The sequence below is a fragment of the Taudactylus pleione genome, unplaced genomic scaffold, assembly GCF_031769625.1.
Source record: "Taudactylus pleione unplaced genomic scaffold, aTauple2 ptg000053l, whole genome shotgun sequence".
Classification (NCBI taxonomy): domain Eukaryota; kingdom Metazoa; phylum Chordata; class Amphibia; order Anura; family Myobatrachidae; genus Taudactylus; species Taudactylus pleione.
In genome coordinates, this window is record NW_028284455.1 from 15,720,897 (window position 1) to 15,737,515 (window position 16,619).

The 16,619-nt window shown below is 44.6% G+C and overlaps 1 protein-coding gene across 5 annotated transcripts in view; it reads right to left on the bottom strand.

Moving 5' to 3' along the window:
- Positions 1–16,619, bottom strand: part of ZNF385D (zinc finger protein 385D) — a 339,897-nt gene that overhangs the window by 29,856 nt on the left and 293,422 nt on the right. For 4 of the 5 annotated variants that reach the window (XM_088463446.1, XM_088463439.1, XM_088463432.1 and 1 more), the window contains one exon: positions 11,805–12,038. The exons of the other annotated variant lie outside the window; for it this stretch is intronic. In XM_088463446.1, the coding sequence (XP_088319572.1) occupies positions 11,805–12,038 (234 nt within the window). The remainder of the gene's footprint in view (positions 1–11,804; positions 12,039–16,619) is intronic. 5 annotated transcript variants of the gene reach the window in all.

The following is a 16,619-nucleotide window of genomic DNA, read 5'->3' on the forward strand; positions in this document are numbered from 1 at the left end:
CTTAATTTCCACTCATTTCCAGCCTATTCTGAACACCTCACAATAGTGTTTTTATGTCCAAAAGGTTGCACCGAGGTAGCTGGATGACTATGCTAAGCGACACGAGTGGGCAGCACAAACACGTGGCCCATCTAGGAGTGACACTGCAGTGGCAGACAGGATGGCAGTTTGAAAAACTAGGCCCCAAACAGTACATAATGCAAAGAAAAAAAAGAGGTGCAAGATGGAATTGTCCTTTGCCCCTCCCACCCACCCTTATGTTGTATAAACAGGACATGCACACTTTAGCAAACCAATCATTTCAGTGCCAGGGTCTGCCACATGACTGTGGCTGAAATGATTGGTTCGTTTGGGCCCCCACAAAACAAGCTGGCAATTAATCTGTCCCTGCACAAACTGGCTCTACGGAGGCAAGATGTCATCATCCTCCTCATCCACCGATTCCTCACCCTCTTCAGTGTTGTGTACATCCTCATCCTCACAGAGTATTAATTCGTTCCCACTGGAATCCACCACCACAGGTCCCTCTGTACGTTCTGGAGGCTGGTCTCCCTGGAAGAGTTGATAATTCATTTTTATGAACATCATCTTCTCCACAGTTTGTGGAAGCAACCTCCTACGCCTTTCGCTGACAAGGTTCCCGGCTGCACTAAACACTCTTTCAGAGTACACACTGGAGGGGGGCAACTCAGGTAAAATAGAGCCAGTTTGTACAGGGGCCTCCAAATTGCCAGTACAGGTACAGACTGTCTGACATGCCTACTTGGATGCTGTCACCGATGTAATCCTTTAACAGACAGACGCACTCTTGCTGCTGCTGCTATGAGGATGCAGGTGCGGCTACAGCCAACACAATTCACAAAGACAGAAAAAAAAGAAATTTTTATTTTTTGTGGAGCGCACTTTGAGGGTTACACCACCCTTTAACAGACAGATGCATGCTTGTCACTGCTGCTTTGAGGATGCAGGTGCGGCTACAGCCCACACCCTTCACAAAGACAGAAAATAAGAAGAAATTTTTATTTTTTGTGGAGCGCACTTTGAGGGTTACACCACCCTTTAACAGACAGATGCATGCTTGTTGCTGCTGCTTTGAGGATGCAGGTGCAGCTACTGCGTATACATTTCACACACAAACACAGAAAAGAAGATTATTTTATTTTGGTTGGAGCGCACTTTGGGGGTTACACCACCCTTTAACAGACAGACGCATACTTGTCGCTGCTGCTTTGAGGATGCAGGTGTGGCTACATCCCACACAATTCACAAAGACAGAAAAAAAAGAAGAATTTTTTATTTTTTGTGGAGCGCACTTTGGGGGATACAGCACCCTTTAACGGACAAGCCATCCGGCCCTTTATTTATGACACAGGTGCACACTTGGCGCTGCTCCTTTGTTGATGCACGTGCAGCCACAGTGCACACAATTCACAAACACAGAAAATAATTCCTCCACCATTCTGTCAGTGGTGATAGTATCATATGCAGTGACAGTAGAAATGTCTGAAATTTACATTGTTGGCACGGCCTTCAGTCCAGACCAGATGTCCAAACCGGCCCTTGGCTTATGACACAGGTGCACGCTTGGCGCTGCTGCTGTGTTGATGCACGTGCGGCTACTGCGCATGCATTTCGCACACAAACACAGAAAAAAAAGAAATGTTTGTTTTTTGTGGAGTGCATTTTGGGGGTTACACCACCCTTTAACAGACTTATGGGACACAGGCGCACGCTGGGCCTGCACCTTTGTTGATGCACGTGCAGCCACAGTGCACACAATTCACAAACACAAAAAATTATTTATTATTTTGTTTGGAGTGCACTTTGGGTGTTACAGCACCCTTTAACGGTCAAGGCAGCCGGCCCTTTACTTATGACACAGGCGCACGCTTGATGGTACTTTGTTGATGCACGTGCGGCTACTGTGCACTCAATTCACAAACACAAAACAATATATTTTTTTATTTTTTTTGGAGTGCACTTTGGGGGTTACAGCACCCTTTAACAGACAAGCCAGCCAGCCCTTTACTTATGACACAGGCACACGCTTGGCGCTACTTTGTTGATGCACGTGCGGCCACAGTGCACACAATTCACAAACACAGAAAATATTTTTTTATTTTGTTTGGAGTGCACTATGGGGGTTACAGCACCCTTTAGCGGTCAAGCCAGCTGGCCCTTTACTTATGACACAGGCGCATGCTTGAAGCTACTTTGTTGATGCACGTGAGGCTACTGTGCACACAATTCACAAACACAAAAAATATATATTTTTATTTTTTTTGGAGTGCACTTTGGGGGTTACAGCACCCTTTAATGGTCAAGCCAGCCGGCCCTTTACTTATGACACAGACGCACGGTTGGCGTTACTTTGCTGATGCACATGCAGCTACTGCGCACACAATTCACAAACACAGAAAAAAAAAATTTTTTTTGGAGTGCACTTTGGGTTAGCACCCCTGATGCACACATCACCCCCTGGACAACACTACAGCACCCCTCCAGGACTACAGCCTTTAGTCCAGCCAGCCCCTATAGACTTTGGAGTGGACACAGCCCCTATGACTGCAACTGACTGCACAACACAGCCCAGCCAGCCCCTATGACAGCATCACAACACAGCCCAGCCAGCCCCTATGGACAACAGCAGCACAACACAGCCCAGTCAGCCCCTATGGACTGAGTGGTCACAGCCCCTATGAATAAAAGCAGCGCAACACAGCCCAGCCAGCCCTAGCTCCCACCCTCCCTCTTCACTGTCCACAGCCGGAGTGAGAAATGGCGCCGACGCGGGGACCTTATATAGAATCCAAAACCCGCGAGATCCGGAAGGCGGAATGATGATGTTTTGCCTCGATTTCAAATCCGAGTCAGACGGGAAAAGTCGAGCCTGACTCGGATACGACTCGGATCGGGGGGGGTTCGGATTTCAAAAATCCGAACCCGCTCATCCCTACTTTATACGCATGCAATGGTCTGATTGCTTCACACTGTGCATGCGTACGGTTTACAGTGCTTGTGTTTGCGAGCCAGCCACTGCGATCAGAACTACGATTGCAGTGGCGATGCAGACCCATCGCAGAGTGATTGACAGGAAGTGCCGTTTCTGGGTGGTAACAGGGGGTGGTCAGGTGAACACAGGCATGCCAGTGCATTTCAACAGCGTTGCAGGGGCATGCTTAAATCAGGCACTACAATACCATACGCAGCCTGAGGCGCTGAAGTAAGCAACTCCTGAGTGAGGTCTGACCTGCCTTAACTGTGCATATGGGTTCAATGGTACTCAATTGTACCAATGTTTTTGCAGTCTTGCTAACCATTTTACGTATAGTGGGAGTCCTTATGTAGTGCTGCGACGGCATTGCGATCACAATATATTAGCTTCCACTGAGCAGCGTGCATACGCTATTTTGCGATCTGTGGTGAATCAGGTCCTGAGATAGCTGTAGTTGCACTCATTTTCTTAATCAACAACTAAATCTGTTAGGCTACTATTGCAGAGCTGGACACATAACTGTGTCTTTACTGACACATATTCTTCTTGCGCTTGTGATGTAACATGCGTCAAAATTTACATGAGCTCCACTGTTTACATTTGTTGTAAAGGCTGAATGTATGTTATTGCCTATTATCACTTCTTTGCTACCAAAGGTGGCTAAAAGTGGCTGATTACACTGTACAACAAATTAATACTTTTAATTTGTTTCCTTTCTAAAAATAGTTATACATTACTAATTTGAGGTCAAGAAACACTAAAATTATTTCAGAATGTTTTTACTAGCTCTATTTTTTTAACTACACTACTTGCACTATACTGTATGTACATTAGTAATATAGTCATAGTGAAAAGCTATTTCAAATAATTGATATTTTCTTGATAGAAAATAAATAACAGTTTTAATTCAATAAATCACAAATAAGAGCACAAAACGAAACAAACATACAGCATACGAAACAAACATACAGCATATGAAACAAAAATACAGCATATGAAAGTACTATCTAATATAGTGGCCTATGCATGGGGGTGCTTTCTCTTTGCTTGTCGCTTGTACTCCTCTTCTGGGGCATCTCTTGTCACTGTCCAACAGTAGTGATTCACCTACCCTGATATCTTTGTTCCATTGCTGAAATGTCTTGGTGGAATCGCTCACTATGCTTGTGCACCACAGTTATCTTGTGTGGGAAATCCCGTGAATCGCATATATTTGAATATGGGAGGGGACAAATAACTGATTTAATTGGGTCATTAGGCCCCACCCCCTCTGCACGGAACGCAGATTGCTGGTAAGATTCTCTCCATTCTGCCCACTTCACTAGGAATACCCCTACATCGTCATAAATGGGCTATATCTCGGAACTCAGAGCTAACTGAGAGTTTTAAATGTCATATTCATTCTTTGCATGCTGAAATCAATTAGAAGTAACTATTTTCACATCGGAAACATTTTCATTGTTGTGCAGTGTTATTTTTGTTCAGTAGTGGTATTATAGCTTAGAGGGCAGGTTCAATTATCCACAAATTTGTTCGAAGGACTTTTTACTACAGCAATAAATGTGGCCACAATTGGAATATCATGTTGAGTTAACATGGTTTTCAATGGTAGACAGTGTAGCCTTTTGTTTGCACCTTCCGAGTTGGTGATAACTGTTTAAATGGAATACATACGGGAAACCGAAAGTCGAGATGCTGGTGGTCAGAAGACCAACAGCGACAATTTGTTGCTCAGAATCATGACAAAGTATCCTGACTCTCCCTCTTTCACCCACTAACCCTCCCATCTTGCATCCTAACCCTAACCCCCTCCCCCAGCCTAATCCTAACCCTCCCTTTTAGTTCTTAAATCTAACCTCCCCCCTAGTTTCTAACCCTAACCCCCCACAGTGGTGCCTAAACCTACCCCCCCTGCCCGCAACCAAACCCTAACCCTTTCCCCCAGCCTAACCCTAACCCCTGTGGTGCCTAAACCACATGTCCCCCCTCCCGCAGCCTAAACCTAACCCGCCCCGCTATACTTGCATCGTTCGGGATGCAGCATTCCAAGTGATGTGCCAGTATTCTGGTCATGAGTAGGGATTTTGCCCACCGACATCCCGACTGACGGAATCCCGACTGACGGCATCTTAACTGCATCCAATTTAAACATCCTTGGACATTTGGGCTTGATTCAGAGTTGTACGCTATGCACACAGCAGCTGTATCTTTGGATATTATTGATAGAATTAACATGTTAAGTGCATGGATTAATATTGTTGGAGCACACATCACACAACTCATGGCTAATTGAATCCAGTCCTAGGGAAAGGTCCTTACTGTTCTAAAGACAAAAAAACTTGACTTCTGATAATCTGAAATGTTGACATCAATATTTGCAAATGCAGTTACAATTTAGAAGATTTATTTTATACAAAAAAATCTATTGTATTTTTCGGGTTAGTGATCATTACTATGGCAGTAACACAGAAGTGTTTTGTCCCTGCTTCTGACCATTTGCTTTATATGTTGGAGCTAATGCAGAGTTGAATGTACAGTATACATGTTTGTGGAGTGTATCTTGTATCTATTCACACTGGGCATGCTCCGGAACTGAACATATGCACAATGCAGAGTCGTACGCATTTTTATTGTATCTACACTTACAACTGAAGAGGCGTATCGGTGCTCTCTCGCATAGGCAAAGTTCAGTGCATGTCAATGCAACCAGGGACGCCGAGGTATCTTGTGATGCCCGCTGCTATAGAAGGGGCGTGGCCTAAACATGTGGGCATGGCCATGGTGCTTTAAATACTATTTGCAGAAAAGTGACGACACATGCACCAAAGGGAAGGGTTGCTAAGCCTCTATTGTTGTCTCAGGCCACCTAGCCAAGCCCAAGATTGGATAATTAGTACCTACAACCTCCACCTGCCCCCACACACACATGACACCCTTGAATGCAACTTCAGACTTTGTAGAGTTGGACATAAGTGTAAATACACCTGTTTGGAGAAATATGATTTGTAAATTAGAAAAGGGTAGGTCCATGTGCGTACTAATTCTAATGATTAGCAGTAGACCAATCATACACATAGGGGCGCTTGCATACAACTCTACATACAGTTACATTTACATACATTGATTGCAGAATTGCTAAAGTATAATTTAACACAATAAAATGTTTTAATTTGGGATGATTACCATAAAATATAACTGTGCACTAAATAATGAATCTTGTTAATCACCAAATGGTGAACTATTTATTATAACAAGGCTCTTTAATAAATTGTATTGCATATGGAGATTTCATATTTTAATTAAATGGCACATACATTGTAATTATACTCTTGTAGCACACATCAAACCTTATACTTTAGGACACTCATCGTAAATTGTGTATGTGAATTCATTTGACATTGACCAATATCACTTGCAAAGTTGCCACATTCTAAAACTTTAAACAGGCACAAAACAGTTTATGTAAGATATTTATCACATCTGTAGTTTATATTTAATTTTAGAAAGTGTTATGTTTACTGTGTGGAGTGTGGCAAGAGAGACCCTTAGTTCCATGAGGTAAATACAAACTAGTTCTCATACAAAATTCTTGGACAAATGTTTGCAGCTATTTTCTAAATTAATAGAGAGTACCACAATTTAGAAAAATAAATAACTATATATTACATGAGATGAAGTCTTTACAGTTATTTTTTCACTTAGGCAGAAATGTTGGCACGACGGAGAGAGAAGTGCATTTGGCAGGAAGTACATGTAATTTTGTAGCTGAATTTAGATTATTAATGATGTGCTTTATAACAGTATCCAAATCCTTGTGTTCTGTGATGCTGATAGCAGCAATGTTCCTTCGTTTTAAGATGAAACATGCAGCATTCCCAACAAATACCAACACATTATTTAAAAGGTGAAGTTTGCTTTGTACATTAGGATATAACACAATCTCTTGCTCTCACTGACAACAGAAAATGAGGACCCCCTCCTCTGGGAAGTTCACCATGACAGAAATACACCCACACAGCTGCTGTATTCTGAAGTAAGGATACAATGCTTCTGTAGTGCTATCTGCCAGTATTCATTTTTCTTGACTTTTGACTTCAATAATAGTTTATAAAGAAAGATATGCATTGTGTATTCTAGTTTAATCTGTGTGATCTGAAGTTTTCCAGATTTTGTTTTATAATATATACACGATGAGTAGTAACAATATGGGCACCTAATATGTTTGTTCAAGATCCTGTAGGAAATGCAGTAGTAAGTAGACTGGTCCGAATGAAGTGTACGGGCACAAGATGGAAAGACGTAAGGAGTTAGCAAAACAATGTATTCAAAAGGATCATAAAACAATAAACAGACTGTTTCCCAGAATCTAAAGGTTATGCCTAACAATCAAGGGAATATGGTTCCGTTTAAAATGTAAGCTCTTGCGAGCAGGGTCCTCTCTTATTTTGTTCTATTTACATTTTTATGCAATTTGCAGGAAGCAATTATGTCCATATGTTAATTTGTGAACCTGTATGTAATTGTCTATATTGTATTATGCAATCTTAGATGTATGTTCCAGTCATGTGTATGGCAGTATGGACCCGTTCTGGTGCCATATAAATAAAAGATAATAATAGTTCATAATTTGCTGCAAAGCTTGTAATACCAGCCAGGTGGCAGTGAATCGTCAACCCTGAGGATAGTGAACTCTTTTTATTTACTGCTCTCAGCACTTCTGCCTAACCTATTAACATTTTTAGGATTCAATTCTAGACTCCCCTCATTTTCTTCACTCTGAGAGTGTGACCGTCACTCCTGGAGGACCCCCGGAGATGCTGTGCAGCCCCCAGGCTCTCATCACACTGATATGCAGCACGAGACTCTGAGTGCTCTCTCTGTGTGGGACACTGCGACATGGAGGTGGAATGGCAGGACTCTCCCAAAAAAGTAGGACTGTCACTCTAAGAGGGAGCTGTACTAAGCTCTGAATAGTGATAAACTGGAGAGTGATAAATGACCAGCCACTAAGCTCCCAACTGTCATGTTACAGGCTGTGTTTCAAAAATGACATTTGGGAGCTGATTGGCTGGTGGTTTATCACTCTCCAGTTTATCACTTTTCAGAGCTTAGTACATCTGGCCCAAGTGGGACAGTTGGAAGACATGCCTCTGTCAAATGTCAAGTCAATAAAACCTTACCTATATTCAGCCTTTATAAGACCCTAATGCACCAGTAAAGCTTGGAATTACGATCTTCTGTTGGAGCTTCAAAAAGACTAATTTTGCCAGTTCATCTACATCGTCCATCATGTTTCTACATTCTCCAAACCACTGACTTTGGCTGTGTTCCTCCCAGCTTATCTTGTTAAGCAGCTTAGCCAGACATGGTGTGCCTTTGATAGCAATCCCAGTTAAGTGGTTCTCTCAACCAGCACTCTGACAACTTCTTAATTTCAAGACAGAAAGCCTTATGTATGTAAATAGGAATTTTAAAAGGTCCTCTCAGATTAGCTGTGGAGTTTAGAAGTGTAATAAATACACAAAAATTTAAATGCAGAGGCCGTGGGTAAGCAGCAGAGCCACCTACAGAGCTCTATGTGGCGGCACCTCTTGCATACCCCTATTTACGGCACTGGTGATACTCAACGCCTTAGCAAGTTTCCTTACCACATCAAACTACCATGGGCACCGAGGGTACTAATCAGGGCTGGCAACAAAAATCTTGGAGCCCGGTACACCTGTATTTTTGGGGCCCCCATCCCACGCTGTTCCCCAAATCAAATTATATGCCACAAAGTGCCCTGAATTCACACTGCAGAGCAAAACCTCTCTGTGAGCATTATAGAGCCAGAGGATAAGGAGAGGATTACACCCCATATACAGTATAGAAATCACTATGTTGTCACTGCAGAAACACAGGAACAAGGTTACAACACAGGGACTGTCCCTGAGACAGGTGACACCTGGCCAGTGTTATCAGTTGCCAATCATCACCTTGGTCCCCATTCATACCCCCACACAGACTCCTGATTGGCAGACACTATCTCCAAGACAAATCTTGACCCTCAGCATACCTTGAAAAACAAGTGCCTCTCACCTCTTGCTCCAAGCCCGAGTCCCCTAAGCACCCGCTAAGACTCCCCAGCAGCATACATTAAGGTGTCCAGCTCGTCGTGGCCACAGCTGAGCAACTCCTGCACCACCACCCCCATCCCCGCTGGCTCGCACGTCTATCACGCACCCAAACTCCATGGCGCCGAACACTGTAAGCGGGTGCCCCAGCGTGGGCGGTACTGTGGGCGGAGAGCTGTGTGATAGTGGAGGAGAGGCACCTGGCACCGACACCAGGCCTAGGATCACTGAATAGGGCGACTTGACCAGCGATGTCACATGGCCACCGCAGCACTGTTTAAAGTACACAGCCCTGCTGCGCTGTCAGGGCGGCGGGCAGAAGCTACCTAAACTTACTGTGAAGGTCCCGGGACTCAGCAGTGGCCTCGGTGTATGTTAGGTAGCTCAGCTGTCAGTTTGTTCTACTGGGGAGGATTGTGCTGGGGCCCCTCAGAAGCTCGGGACCCGGTACATGTTTCCCCCTAGTCCCCCACTGTCGATGGTCCAGGTACTAATTACCCGGGCCTGGGCTTGTTGGCCCCTTTCCTGTCAGCAGCCCAGCACACGCTGCTGTATGCTGGGCTGCAATGGGAGACTGCCCGCTGCTGCTGAGCAGCAGCAGTCTCCTCTCCTCTGCATGTGGGGGGGAGCAATCACACTGATTGCGCCCCCCTGGATTTGCACCGGGCTGAGGGGCAAGGGGGTGTGCCATGCCTCCTGTGATTAGGCCACGCCCTTTCCCCCGAGCCCAGGCCGTCTCTCTACGGCCCTGCAAACTACTACAAGTTCTATTATCACCTTAAAAAGTAGTATCAGTAGTATATAAAATATCAGTAGTAAATAAAAAGTAATCAGTAGTGTCAACAAGTGGACGGGACCCACATCTGGAAACCACTTACCTTGTTTCCCAGAATAAAGGAACACTTCCCAGTGTCTTGAAAAAAAAACATCCATGTTGATGTTTTAAGCAATGATAACTACTAGCATAAGTACAGTCTCATTCATTGTACATTTCCAATTAATAATCCCTTCTTATTCAACTATCTGTGTCTATGCTAAACAATGTTAACTGTAAGTTTTCAGTTTCCTTAATAATATGAGTTTATTGTTTATTGTTATCTGACATTTGTGCCGTTTATGTACAGTTGTGATCTCATATACTTAGCATTTTTGTGCCACATGGTGCAAAATACATGGCATGACTTAGACTCTCTGCCACAGGTAGTGATTTCCGAAATCTCTTATATGCATCGTAGCCACACACAAATTTGCTTATAGTGTCCTATGTACTTAGGATTAGTATGCTTATTGCAAAAAGAATCGGTATAAAGACACTGATTAAGCATAATGATGCATGGTACAGGTCATTCATATCAGACCTCCGTCTTATGTCATTCTATTCAGATAAGTGGCTATGGAGCTCAATCAGACCTGCTCACAAGATGCGGCCACTCGCTGGCAAAAAGGGGACGGATATTCAAATTCCACGCCTGCGCTGCGTGGCGTAAGGACGCCCTCTATACCTTAGCGAGCTACGGCACTAAGCACTCGCTAGTGTATAAAGATGCCCCCTTTCCCCTCGCAACAGACGTCATCTCCTGGAATTGTTGGATTAATCGGTAACATCGAGAGCAATCGGAGCTGCTCGCAGCCCTTGAGGTAACCCTACCCTGCCGCAAGTACTGCAATCAGTGCTGGTAGAAATACATGCAGATGACGACTACAATTACACCAGTTTGCTAATTATGCACGCCCTTTAAATGATGTTTTGTTGGCCTGACAAGCCTGCTTCTGCAAAACCACTCCCCCGTTTACAAGCACCTTCCCCTGTAAGCACCCACAAACGGCCCTCAAAGTAGTGCTTTGGCTTTGTGCTACGAGTACACGATTCCGTATCGCAATGACTGGCTTACGCATGCGTACTACGACTTACACGCATGCGCACTGAGCAGCAATCGCCTGGCAGCAAATGATCGGGCATTAGCGAACGGGTCTGAATCAGGTCCTAAGGCGCACACGGAAGCAGCAAGAAATGCCAGCATCAGTACTCAGGGTACCCATGCATTATACTTTTGTATAGTGACGTAAAAAAGATGCATATTTTGTGAAGCTATCACTGTGGGGCTATTTTGCACGATTTGTGGATAGCTGTCTATAATTGTAGCATGTATAAAAAACACAAATATAGGTGGATATGGAATAGGTCCTGAGCATGGAACCGGCTGGATTTCAGCGAGCTTGCAGATAAATTTAAAATGGCAGTCAGTTACTGTATAAAGATGAACCAGCCTTACACCTGATGGCAGCTTTAAATTTAGCAGCAATCTTGCTGAAATCCTGCAGGTTCAGTGAAATCGGAACTTATTATTTAACTCCCATATTGTTTGTTTGAACGCAATGCAGTAACCTTACCAAATTAATTGATATGGCTAACTAAGGTAAATGTACCTCTTCTGTTTTGAAATGTAAGATTAAATTATTGTTTAAATGAAAGTTTGGTTAATAAAAATTGCTTCTTTAATAAATGCTATTTAATATTTTTTTAAAGAAATCTTTATGCTCTGCTGTAGGATTTCACTTACACAATCATAGTCATCTAATGGATTCTATGTAAAGTGCAAGTTTTATTCCCAGTCTATTGATCTTTGACTTCATCTGCCTGCATTAGACGGTAATTGCATGACTGTAGTAGCAGTAAGAAAATTGCAGCATCTTACCACTGTTGTGAGCCTCCAGCTGTGAGGCAGAGTTGACAGCGACTTTGCATAGTGAACAGTAAAGCAGTCTTTTAGCTTTCTCTTCCTCAGACTCTCCAGAAGGGCATATGCTGCTGCTAGTTAGCAGAGTGATTTTCTTGTCAACCTTTGACGTGGTCTCTGTTGTCAAAACACTGATTTTCCGTATTTCTAATGTTGTACTGGTTGATATTGCTGGAATTCCTGGGGCAAATTCTGAAAATAAACATAACGGAATGATTGCCAGAAATATATGTATGAGTATATAGAGCATGAACTGGCCTGATAAGCTATTGGCAAACTGAAAGGATTGTGGTAATGGTATTGCTTAGAATTTAAATGGATTTTTTACTGTACAGTATATTCTTCTTGAGCTACTGGTAAATACAGGTTGGAATCAGGGGTGAATCTATAATGGGTGCGGGGTGTGCGGGGCACACAGGCCCCTGGGACAAGGGGGGCCCCACACCGCACACCCTTCACCCATAGTATTACTTACCTCTCCGGAGTCCCAAGTCGGCGCAGGGGTCCGGAGCTGTGAAGACGACTGGAAAATGGCCACCGTGGCCATTTTCCCGTTTGCGCATGCGCAGTACAGGGAAAATGGCCGACGCGGCCATTTTCCCGGTGACCTGCGCATACTCTACAGTCTCTGGGTGCGCTCTAGTGCCCAGAGTCTGCACACGGGCCCCCTCCTCTCTAGAAAGGATCCTGGTTAGAATGAGTGGTTTTGTTAGGACAATGGTAAAAGATTTATACAGAGTATTGGTATTGTTTTTCGCAAACTAGGAGTGCCTTAATAAAACATATTTAAAAATTATCCATCCTTATAATACTCCTGATCAGGGGCTTATCTATAATGGGTGCAGGGTGTGCGGGGCACACGGGCCCCTGGGTCTAGGGGGGCCCCGCACCGCACACCTGCACCCATAGCATACTTACCTCTCCGGAGTCCCACATTGAAGTGGGGGTCCGGCGCTCTAAAATCGGCTGGAAAATGGCCGCCGCGGCCATTTTCCCATCGTTTGTGCATGCGCAGTACAGGGGAAATGGCCGCCGCTGCCATTTTCCCGGTGACCTGCGCATATGCTATAGACTCTGGGCGCACTCTAGTGCCCAGAGTCTATAACTGCGGCGCTGGCCGCGCACAGCTCAGTGCGCTGCCAGCCGCCGGACAGAGAGGAGGGGGCCCGAGTTGGAGACTGCACAGGGGCCCCCTCCTCTCTAGAAATGCCCCTGCTCCTGACATCTGTCTCATTAAAGGACTGATGTACAGTGGGAGACGAAAAAAATGGTCCTGAACAAAAAGACGCATTTTGCGCAGCTTGCAGGGGTGGATACATCTCAAGATGCATCCAGCTCTACAAGAGTAGTCGCAAACAGCAGTATAAGTACCAGGTTTATGCCAGGAGATGCGGGGAGACAGAATTACTAGAAAATTCTGAAGTTACAGTAACAGTACATACACAGTATAAAACTTCAATGAGGTATCATTTACATAAGACAATCTCTGTCAGAACAGTTTTAATAAATAATAGTCACATTAACCCTGTAAAATACAAGTAGATACAGTCGCATAGGGAAAATAAAATAACTAATTAGGTTCAAATAAATACAAACATCTGTTTAACAAAATCACATGGGAATCTGCTTTTCTGCCATGTGCTGATTGCCCTGCCTGTACCATGGCCCATAGAGGGAGTACAGTGCAGCTGCCGTCACCGGGACACACCGTGCTGCAACTGATTACCTGCAGCCTGGCCCGGGCAGCGGTAGGCTCTTCCAGGTAGTCCAGGTGCAGCTCAGGCGTAATCCCATTGATGGCGACGTGATATCAAAGGTCACATGACCACATGCCATCCCCACTTGCACACAGTGATGCTCGGCGAATCACTGACACTGATGCCTGGTAGCACCAGCAGCGGCGGGTTTTCGGGCTGCTCTCATCATCAGCTGCATCTGGCGGTGAATCACACCAGTTGCATCTGCTCCAGTGGAGGCTCCAGAAGTAGGGCTGCAGCACAGTCCAAAATTCAAATAGGGGATCCACACCAACTGCCAGTGACTCATGGCCGGCAATGTTTGGCAGCAGTTGGGGTGACAGTTGGTGCGGCTCCCCTATTTGAATTTTTGACTGCACTGCAACCCCACCTCTGGAGCCTCCACTGAATTCTGCTCTGTTACAAAGCTGTCCCAGCAGACTCTCTCACCCTGCCAAACACAAGACCTCTCCCCGCAGACTCTCACCCTGTCACCCACCAAACCTGTCCGTGTATGCTCTCTCATCCTGCCAAACACCAGACCAGTCCCCGCAGATACTGAGATTGGTGCCGCTGCTGGTGCCAGTGCTGCCCGTGGCTGAGGGCAAGGGAGTGACTGAGAGCTTCTCTCTCTCTTCTCTTCTGCTACGGACAGGTCAGGTAAGTGTTCAGTGGAGGGCTGGGGCAATTAATGTGCACTTTATTTTTTTTATGTGGGCGCCAATGTGCATGTTTATTTTAATAATAAATATAATAGACCAGGGTGCTAGTGGTGCGAGGTGGGGACGGCCCTGCAGATTGCAAATATATATTAAATAATGTACCTCAGCCTGCAACTGCAATTACGCAATCCCATATACAGTTGCGATGGCTCCAGCGTCTCAGTTTCAATACCCATTCTGAGTAACTATGGGGTTACTCAATAGTTTGAAGATCGATATTCAACCGATGGTTGTGTCTTTGTACTCAAGCGGTGGATATGTACATAGGGCCTGATTCAACCCGGTCGCAACCGCTGAGCGCTCGCAACCGGGTCGATGGTGGCCCACAGCGCATGTGCACGATGGAGCCAGCTCCGTCGTGCGCATGCGCGAGACCCGGCTAGCGACGGGTAATCCGTCGCTCCGGGTCTCGCACCAAAGGGGGTGAGCTGTCGATGTTGAGTGACAGCTCGCCACATTTGGTGGGCGGGCCGGGGGGGTGGCTGGCCAAACGGAGGCGTTCCCAAGGGAACGCTTGACGTTTTGGGGCGGCCCCACTGACATGAGTTAGAGCCGAAAGCTCTCTGGGGCTTGCGATGGTTGCGATGGTCTTGACCATCGCGACCATCATCATGGCCGCTCGCTATAGCTGTGGGTGGTCACCCACAGCTATGCGAGCGGCCAAGAGGCCGCTCTAAAAAAAAAAAAGCCCGGCCCTGATTCAGACCGAGCGCTCTGTCAGCCCATAGTCCTGATGGCTGCGATATTTGCATATTTTCACACAGATGTTGCGTACAAAGGCGCAGAAGCAGTATCATTTGCATCCATCTCAGAATCAGCACCTACATCTACCCTCTGATTAAAGTGCAATTATTTTTTTACCAGTGTAGGAAGAAACGCCATGGTGATCATGTCTGTGAGTATGATGAAGTCACGAAATAGCAGCAATAGTTTTTCCTTTCCTGGATATCAGAACTTTCTGCAGACTGATTTCCTGGATAATATATCGCATACCTGTGTACCAATCAATTGCACCAATAATGTAGCACTCTAAGCCAAAATTTCAGTTTGAACCTCACCAAAGAGAACATGTAAGCCTTAGCAAAGGAGTACTCCTCCTCCATCTTCTCTTCCATTATCTTATCTCTAACTCAGCTTACATTGATTTTGCACTACATTGCATGAGCAAAATATACAGCTCTCATGTGGAGATTATTCTTCATGCAGTCAGGCAGCCTGTCATGTGCAGTAACATAGGGGAGCAAAATAAAGGAGGACAGTAGTGAAATGACTAGAGGGAGGCACTTGTTCTAACATTTAGCTTAACCCTTTCTCTACCATGCAGGATCAACACATAATTCTGATTTAGCAGTCGACATTAAGGTGTCTGGGAGTAAAGAATAGTAAATGTGTACTGCACTAATGCTAAGTTTCATGAATAGTAAGTAACTCATTTCTCAACAGCCAGATAACATCAGACATTGCACATTTGTCTTATTCCCAAGCTCTGATGTAACCTTGCTCTTTCTAAACTGTATATATTTGTTCATATAAAGGTGCCAGTCCATTTATAAACCAATACTTTGGGTATCTTTATTTTTAAGAGAACTCGATGATTCAATGTAAACTAAATAACAATAAATAATAAGTAAAATAAATAATTAGAATAACCATCATGAAACAGTGTAATGTTTTCTTACTGTAGCTATTTCCCTAATATCAGGGGATATCCACCATAATAATTGCATATTCATTGTAATAATTTTACTTAATATACAAAGCTATTTTCAGTAAGAGTGGCAAACATAATAATCGATCTTATCTTACAGTGCAATAGATTAAATAATTCCTGGTTATTAGTTACATTTACAGATAATAGCAGGGGATATATAGAAAGGATAAGAATGGAGAAGTGCAAGGAGTGACTTTGGGCCTGATCCATTACGTATCGCAATTGCGTTTGCAATAGCGATTACGCACGCGATAGTATGCTAACCCATTGCGATCACTATACCTTACACACATCCATAATCATTAGCAAGACTGCAAAACCATCGGTAACATCAAGTAATATTGTAGCATCATGCACACTTGCACAAGCTTTGGCCTTACTCAAGAATTGCTATTCTCATTGCACGCTATGAGTACTCAAGCTGCGTAAGGCATCGCAGTGGATAATTTATGCATGTCCATGCAACGCCGTTCGAACACGTTCCGCCAAGCACCCCCCGTCACCTGCCACAAACAGCACTTCCTGTCAATCACTCTGCAATGGGTCTGCATAGTCACTGCGATCGCAGTCCCCATCACAGTGGCTGATTCGCGCATGCGCTATG